Source organism: Jatropha curcas, unplaced genomic scaffold, assembly GCF_041381405.1.
Source record: "Jatropha curcas cultivar XTBG-Jc1 unplaced genomic scaffold, XTBG_Jcur_1.0 HiC_scaffold_121_pilon, whole genome shotgun sequence".
Classification (NCBI taxonomy): Eukaryota; Viridiplantae; Streptophyta; class Magnoliopsida; order Malpighiales; family Euphorbiaceae; genus Jatropha; species Jatropha curcas.
Genome location: NW_028322367.1, coordinates 42156 through 51076, shown reverse-complemented (window position 1 = coordinate 51076; position 8921 = coordinate 42156). Strand labels below are relative to the sequence as shown.

The 8921-nt window shown below is 34.1% G+C and overlaps 1 protein-coding gene and 2 long non-coding RNA genes across 4 annotated transcripts; 2 read left to right on the top strand and 1 right to left on the bottom strand.

Moving 5' to 3' along the window:
• Nucleotides 1-987: 987 nt before the first annotated feature.
• On the top strand, nt 988-2802 carry LOC149492101 (uncharacterized). 2 transcript variants are annotated; one of them, XR_016319143.1, is made up of 3 exons: nt 988-1233; nt 1700-1782; nt 2612-2802. It is a non-coding gene; the product is annotated as an uncharacterized LOC149492101 (long non-coding RNA). The 2 variants fall into 2 exon arrangements; XR_016319142.1 differs by having other exon boundaries at nt 2609-2802.
• Nucleotides 2803-4589: 1787 nt separating this feature from the next.
• LOC149492100 (agmatine coumaroyltransferase-2-like) lies at nt 4590-6192 on the top strand. Its single transcript, XM_089716884.1, has one exon. The coding sequence runs from the start codon at nt 4625-4627 to the stop codon at nt 5939-5941; it is 1317 nt and encodes a 438-aa protein (XP_089573010.1). The 5' UTR covers nt 4590-4624; the 3' UTR covers nt 5942-6192.
• A 2293-nt stretch (nt 6193-8485) lies between these two features.
• LOC149492099 (uncharacterized) lies at nt 8486-8921 on the bottom strand. The gene is made up of 3 exons (XR_016319140.1): nt 8841-8921; nt 8717-8759; nt 8486-8606 (listed from the first exon to the last, which is right to left on the bottom strand). It is a non-coding gene; the product is annotated as an uncharacterized LOC149492099 (long non-coding RNA).

The following is an 8921-nucleotide window of genomic DNA, read 5'->3' as shown; positions in this document are numbered from 1 at the left end:
CCATGTATGAATCTGAGATAGAGAATGAGTTGTGTGTTTGGATCCTTAGGTACCTCTGCTATCTAATAAGATATATATATATAATATGGATATCTATATTAGATATATTAGATATCTGATATCTATATCTAATATATATATAAAGATATATATATCTATATATATATATATATTATATATATATATATATATATATATATATATATATATATATATTATACCCCGAATTTTTATTTTTAAAACTTTTGAATTTTTATTAAATTAAAAATCGTAAATTTTGGCTGCGTGGGCTGCAAATGTAATATGGTCTCAATTCGAGCCCAAATTATCGAATTGAGCCCAAGCCCAAAATAGATTATTTGGAAATTTTCGATTTGAGAACAATTAAAATTTTCAAGAAATAATATGAAACACCAGTGATTAATTTATTAATTATCTTAAGATCAAATATCATTACTAAAACAATCAAAATAAATCAATCTGGACCGGGGAATTAAATTGATTTTTGAAAATCACAAGAATAACCCGAAAACCAAGTGAAAAACCTACAAACCGAGCAAGAATCGAGCCAAATCATTGAATCAGACCAAACCGGTTCAAATTGAACCGGAATGATCTAGAAACCGACATACTTTCTTTCTTTTCTTTTCTTCTCTCCTTCTTCTTCTCCAGTCGTGCACCCCCTCCCTCATCCGTCTCCTTCTCGTTTCCGGCCACCATTCAGCGAGCAGGAGGGGCGATCGACTTCCCTGGAGTCGCTGACCCATTTTCCAGCCTTCTCTCACTTCGATCGGACCTCCAATAGCGTGAACATGGTCTCCTCTCCTTCTTAGCGACGCAGCAGCTCCTCGGGCGAGATCGGGCAATTTCGGCGACGTCAGTGCAAGGGATAGGCGTCGATCGAGTCACCTTCACCTTGTGAGTGTTTTTCCTCCGCTAATTCTGACTACAAAGCTTGAGTGGCAAAACCACCATTAACGCCCGACACCAAGCAACTGTCGGGCCCGATCCAGCCTATTAGAGGACCGATCTCACTAAATTAACACTAGAAATGGAATCCTTGGTGAATTTTGAGTCGAGTGGTGTGATTGTTGTGAATTTCTGGGCGGTTTGATGTTTCCGGCCACCTTGCACGGCATCAACGGTGGCGGTCCGGCGAGGACTCCGAGAGGCAGAATGATCTCCTTTTCGGGCGGATCACGAAAATCAAATCCGATTTTTGATCGGTACATTGTAAGGCCTAGTTGCTTATTTTTGGTATAAATTTCAAAACTTGAATTAATTAATTAATTGAATATAAGGTTAATTGAATTAGTAAAAATTGGAGATTATGAATTTAGATATAGATAAGTGAAGTATATGAACATCGATTATAGAATCGGACTTCAAGGTAGTTAATGGATAACAAAGATTTTCGTAATATCGTTAAGTATGATTAATTACATTAATTTTGATATAAACAAATAAATAAATAAACAAGAATAGTGAATTTATATATAGTTTAATAAATTATATATTTTAGTTATGAATAATATGATCAATATTTATCATTAATAATAATAATAAATCAAATAAAGAAACACTATAGATATACATTTTAGTTTGATAAGTTAATGAACCGACGGGTAACGAAAACAAATAATGAATGTAAACTGCTTCCCAAATTAGAATTCTTATTTAGAATTTTCTTATTATATAGATACTTATAAAGTGTCGGAATGGGAAGACAAAGACTGGAAGCGCACAATAAGAAAGGCAGTCCTTTTAAGGACAACAAGAACTGTGAGTAGTGTTAGATAATTCGCCTCATCCGACTGCATTCATGCATTCACGGCTAAATGTTATCATGCATTATTGCCATATTGTGATGCACTATTTGTTGATATTAAATATTGCTTGATTATCTGTGAATGTGATATTGTTGCGCCTTGTTTGTGTGGAATTGGGATGAAGTGGGTCACCATGGGTTTGTGAGACCGTTACCGTTATATGGATCCTAATTATGATTAGCCGGGTAAATGGGAGATCGGCGCCCCCATGTGCACCTACCGTTACCGTTACCGTTACCATTACCAGGTTGGCTTCTTTATTTAGGCGCACCTGATAATTTAGATCTGATCGCAGCTCGCAGGGTGGCCTCCTGTTTTGAGTGCCTGAGGATCTCTATTTGATGGAGACGACCAAGTTGCCTCCTGTTGGTATATATATATATATATATATATATATATATAAAGAGAAAAAGAAAAGAGAGAGATTGGCAAAATAATGAGAGGACCTGTCGTGTGAGGATTATACCGGCCAGCCAGAATGGGAGATTGGCTCCCTGGTGCACATGTGAGTGATGGGCCATGTGTGAGGACGGCTCATCGGGTTTAGGTGACTCCATTGACTAATTTCCACGTGATATGATTATATGAAGGTGATAATAATTGTGATTGCTGTTGTATTGCCATTTGTGTGAAACTGCATGATCAAATAACTAAACGGGTGAACACATAGAAACAATATATATATATGTTAGCATTTGTGTGATTGTGTGGGGTGAGAGGGTTATCTAATCCTACTCACTGAGTTTAGTACTCACCCCCCCTCCAATCTCCCCTGGTAGTAGATGGAAAGAAGAATCCTGGAGTCCAATCGAACGAACGAGATACGGGTCGATAGGAGTAATAATCATTGTATTGAATACGTAAATGCAAAGGTTAGTGAATTATGGAGTAGAGTTTCGCAATTGTATTCTAACTTGGTTGTAAATGAATAAATTGAGTATAGACATTTATTATATGAATTGTACTTTGGATATATTTGTGAAATAAATTATTGGGCCTGAATCCACAATTGTGAATAGAATGCGAGTTTTTAGATAATACAGGCTTACTACGGGTTTCGGGGGCTTTAAACCCACCCAGGTCCTAGTGCCGGTCCGGTCTATGGAAATGGTCGTGACAAAATATATGTATATATATATATATATTAGATATATCTAATATCTCAAAATTATTTTGATTTAAATCTAATATATCTAAATTTAAATGTAATATATCTAATATATCTTTTCAACTAATATATTTAAATCTAATATAGATTTAAATATATCTAATATTTTGATATATATATATAATATATATATATATTATATATATATATTATATATATATATATATAAAATCATGTGTATATTGATTAGATTTATTCATAAATATTAATTAATATTAATTAATTAAATTTTAGAAATTTCTAAGATATTTATTATTTTATTAGTCAAAGTTATTAATTTTTTAATATATCATATTAATTAAATCAATTAATTAAAGTGGATAATTATATTATTTTGATTATTTTAGATAAATCATGTTGATTAAATTAATTAATTGAAATGAATAATCATATTAATTAAAAATTTTTAGATAATCCATATTAATTAATTAAAATATCTAATCATTTTAATTTAATTTTTTTAGATAAATCAAATTTCAAATATTATATATTTAAATTAAAATATTTTAATTGGCGATGACTAAGAATATTATAGAATATATAAAATTTTACTAAAAATATTAAAAAAATTTCATTATTCCATATTCCCGTATTTATATATGTTATCGATTATAGATATAGCTAGCTTAACTAAACATAAGAATAACCAAATACAACAAACGATGGATGTGAAAATACTGAGTACAAACACCATAAACCAATTTTTGAAGGCAATGATATCCCTCCTCCAACCTCACGCTACATTCTTCTATCTATGTTCGATAAAGTTACATACAAAAATTTTGAGCCAATTTTTGATCATGACTAATATTTGTATCTAATATTAAAAATGAAAAATATATTGCAAATATCAAAATTTAATAAAAAAAGAGGAACGTTACTAAGGATTAATATTTGAATTCAAATAGAAATCATGTATATGAACTACAAGTGCAAAGCAAGTTCGTTAACTAAATGCATATATATTGGGTTTCCCTTAGATATATACCATTTATTAAGAAATCTAGTTTTACATATTAAAAGGAAAATTCTTATCTCTTCACCAAACCACAAATGGAAGTTTATAGTTACAACGTAATGAACCAATAAGTATGTCAAGATATCTTTCAAAAAAGAAAAAAATTTAAATATGGTATGTCAAGATATAGTTTTTTTTTTTTATGATTACTATTGCCATATATGGCATGTACGTTTTAAATTCATTCGTTGTATAAAACCACCTACTTTGGATTGACTCAAATTGGATTGCAAATGACAAAATTGACATTGCTTAATCTTGCATTATATAACCCAAATATCCAAATTAATGAGTTCAAATAATTTTTATCTAAAAAAGAAACCTTCTTTTGCTATAAGAATCTAGGTTTTACCCTTTAAAAAAAAAAATCTCGGTTTTAAGCATATCGGTAACATAGCTTTATAATTTTTTAAACACCACAATGTTTAGCATTTAGCTTTTATTATTATTTTTTTGACCCATGACCTAAAAATAACAAGTATATAGGTAATGGGCAATATGGGGAATGCCTTCAGTTTCATTTCCTATATATAGGGCCTCGCCTAATCCTTCTCCAAACAAATCTTCTTCTCTCTTACATACAGCTAGCTTAACTAAGCATTAATCACCATGGATGTGAAAATAATGAGTACAAAACCTGTTAAGCCAATTTTTGAAGGCAATGATATCCCTCCTTCAACCTCACAGTACATTCCTCTGAGTGTGTTTGATAAATTCACATACAACACCCACATGGCTGTCATTTTTGCTTATCGTCCACCTACACCATCAAATGCAACCTTTGAGCATGGCCTCCAAATCGTTTTATCAAAATATAGAGTGTTGGCAGGAAGATTTGGAGAAGACGAAAATGGTGACCCTGTTATTTTTCTTAATGACAAAGGAGTGAAGCTAGTTGAGGCATCTGTCGATGGCAATCTCGATCAGTTCATGCCATTACATTCATCTCCAGAATTACTTGGTCTTCACCCTACCACGAAAGGTGTAGAGGAGCTATTGCAAATTCAACTCACAAGGTTCAATTGTGGTTCATTAATTATTGGCTACACATCCCATCACAAGATAACTGATGCACAATCTGGTTGCAATTTTTTTGCCTGGGGAAAGGCTACTAGAGGACTTGATATAGATCCTCTTCCTATTCTTGATGGAACCTTTTTCGTTCCTAGAAATCCTCCGATTATCGAGTTCGAACACAGAGGATTTGAATTTGAAAGTAAGAAGCTGGTTAAGGCTTTTCACAACGATAATAATGACCTTGTAGATGACATTGTTATCCATAAAGTTCATTTCACAATGGATTTTCTTTCCAAGCTCAAAGCCAAAGTTTCAGAAAACAATAATAATCTCAAGCCCTATACTACTTTTGAGAGCTTGGTTGCTCATCTATGGAGAGTGATAACAAAGTCTCGAGGAGTCAATGGGTTTAAAACAACCCGTGTGAAAATTTCAATCAATGGTCGCAGACGAATGAATCCAAGAGTGCCTGATGAGTACTATGGCAATCTGGTGCTATGGGCATTTCCAAGTTCTAGGGTTAAAGACCTACTAGATGAGCCATTAGCTTATGCAGCCAAGCTCATTCATGACGCCATTGCAAATATAAACGATAACTATTTTAAGTCATTCATAGACTTCGCTAGCTGCAAGGAGATGATCAAAGAGGAAGAGCTAGTTTCAACTGCGGATATAGATAAATCTACTTTATACCCTGATTTGGAAGTTGATAGTTGGGTGAGGTTCCCATTTTATGAGCTTGATTTTGGAGGAGGAAGCCCTTATCTATTTATGCCTTCTTATTATCCACTTGAGGGAATGTTTTTTCTTCAACCTTCCTTCATTGGTGGTGGAAGCATAGATACATTTGTACCTCTTTTCCGGGACAACTTGGAAACCTTCAAAAAAATTGTCTATTCCATTGACTAGTTAATTAAGGTTGTGTATGCTACAAAAGGTTTTGTGGAAGTTTTTAGTGGACTTTTTTCTTTGAAGGGATTGTAATTCTCAAAATCTACAAATCACAAATTGAAGTTTAAAGCAAAAATGGTATATGTATCCTACTTATTACTTAGAGCATCTCCAATGCTAATGTGAATTGTGAGTGATTTGTCAAATAAAATAGAAGGTGTGAATGGTGATGTATTTGAATGTTTATTATAGAAATTGAATTTTTAAAATCTCTCTCTAATGTATTAGTTTTGAATTCTCTTCCATCTTCTTTTTACTGTTCTTTTCCAAGCCCACAAATTTTCACATTGCCTAGAGACTCTCTAAAAATATAGAAGGTATGGTAGACAATATTTTTTTATTTTTTGATACTCAGTTTGCCATATTAAATAGACATTAACGTTGAAAAGTATTTTTTAAAAAATCTTTCCATTTTTTTAAAAATCTTTTCATTTTTCTAATGTGGCAATTAATAAGAGTAATTCACGTTAGCATAGGAGATGCTCTTCCTTTATGTGTCTTCACATGTTGTTTAAGATTTTTGCATAATAATTAAAGAAATAACTAAACCATTTAAATCATAAAAAAATTTAATCAAATTAGTTTTATATTATCAGATTACTCTAATTTTAATAATTCTTTCTATTAGTTTACAATGAAAATTAAGATATACAGAAAAGAGAGAGCAATTTACAAAATGTGTGAAAAAAAGTTACCTAAATGGTGTGGTCTTGAAAATATCACTACAAAAAAAACGCCATTTTGCGACCGACCAATCGATCGCAAAATGGCAAATATCGGTCGCTAATTTGATTTAGCGACCGATTTGCGACCGACGATCGTCGATCGCAAAAATACTGGTCGCAAAATAATTTTGCGACCGATGAGACAATCGGTCGCAAATTAGATACCGATAAAATCGGTCGCAAAATTGAATAATCGGTCGCAATTTTTGGTCGTGGTTTAATTGGAAATTCAGTCGCAAATTTGGTCGCAGAATATCGGTCGCAATTTTTTTCAATCGGTCGCAAATCGGTCGCAAATTATAAATTCATAATTTTTACTTTGGTATCAAATCGATCGCAAATCGGTCGCAAAAATGGAAAAAAAAATTTAAAAAATAAAATATTATTTTGAAACCAAAATTTTTCTGCACCTGTGAAAGTTGACATAAATGCATATATATCACACAACCTATTCAAGAACAGTATAAAAATGTAACTTTTATTGTTCTGAACAAATTAAAATATGAAAATACAAATGAAAAAATAAAAATGTCCAAAATCAAATCTATATATGCTGCTGCTCATCTGCAGGATCCGATGTCAGATCTCCCGATGTCGGATCGCCGGGAGGAGTACCTGCTGGATGTGATGTAGCGCCAGGAGGTGTGACCAAGGTATCATTTGCAGCATCGGGATCAGGAGCCGATAGTGGCTGCTGCTGAGACGTCGAAACATGTCGGTCTGTAGCAGGCGCAAGATCAGAGGGAGAAGTACCAGCACGGTGCTCACCGGACAGCCGCATCACATGCGCTCTAAGCTCTGCAATCTGTCTCTGTTGATCAGCAAGCTGAGCCCGTATATCATCATCACAGTGCGAGTCACTGTGCTCCGGCTGTCGTGCTGCGCTGGCTGTAGAAGCATGAGCTGCTGAGCCAGTGTAAAACTGTGATGCCTGAGACCCGATGCCGTATACCTTCCTCTTCTTCTCGCCCCCTACAGCCTCGAGATAAAACGCTACCTCGTCAATTCTTGACTCAGCTTCGGATTCATCGATCTGAGAAGTAACAATATGCTCCCGAGCTGTAGTATAGTTCTCCTGAAAACAAAAAATTAATTAATCAATGCAATTGCAAGCTTTACTATATTCAACTTTATACATCTTCGCAATGATTAGAGGGTAAATGTAAATATTATTCATTGTTACTTACATTGACGCTCAGCGCACGTCTGTCGACAAAGGTATTACGATCGTGGTCCTTCGTGTGAGTGTATGTAAACACCTCCATCGGTGTGGGCTCACGACCTAATTCTTTAGCCAGTAATGAATTTTTATGCATGATATATTAATATATTAGTGTCCTTTCATTAAACATCAGTTTCTTGTAAAGGGACTAGTTCACTTACTAATAATCGAGCTGTCTCTATAGCAGATATAGATTCGCCTGTGTGTCGCGAAGGTCCTGCTCCATCACCCCAGTCTCACTGCGCCTGTTTTGTGCAAATATCTCCCACTTTCTCTTGAATGCAGGATCCTCCCAAACCTTTTGCCAGCTCTCCCATATCTCCTGAGACACGCACTGCTGCTTCTTACCGCTTCTTCTCATCCTATAGGTGAAGTCAGCGTATCGATCGGCGCATATCTTCTCCCAGGCTACTTTCAGCATAGCTGTAATGGCCTCGTCCCATATGAAATGTTTCTGCAAAAAATTAGATCACTTATAGCGTTTAAACACTAAGGATATATCTTGAATTGTAAACATTGAATGATGATATAACTTAAACCAAAGAGTACCTGGAACTCCTCCCAATAAAAGTCTCTCGCCTCTTGTGGTACGGCATCCCATGTGTATCCTTCTTTATGCAGCTGTAGCTTGATTATCTTCAAAATTTGCCTCGCTGCTCGAGAAGATGGATATATGCTGAAAAAAAAACAGAAGTGAAATATAATTACACGAAAGCATCACAGTTATGAATAAGTACAAAATATAATTACAAAATATGCCTGCAGAAAATTTGAATAAGTACTTACTGTCCCGCTACCAAACTGAGGGTGATACGTGGATCTGATGAAGCTTCAAAAGAAATGACAAATGTTATAAATTTTTAGATAATTAATATATAATTAAAATGACAGTTATGACATTTATGATTACCTTGCACAGTAGGTGACTGTGCAGCTGGTGGAGTCTGTACTGGTCCAGAAGAGGAAGGAGCAGAAGAGGAAGGAGCAAAAG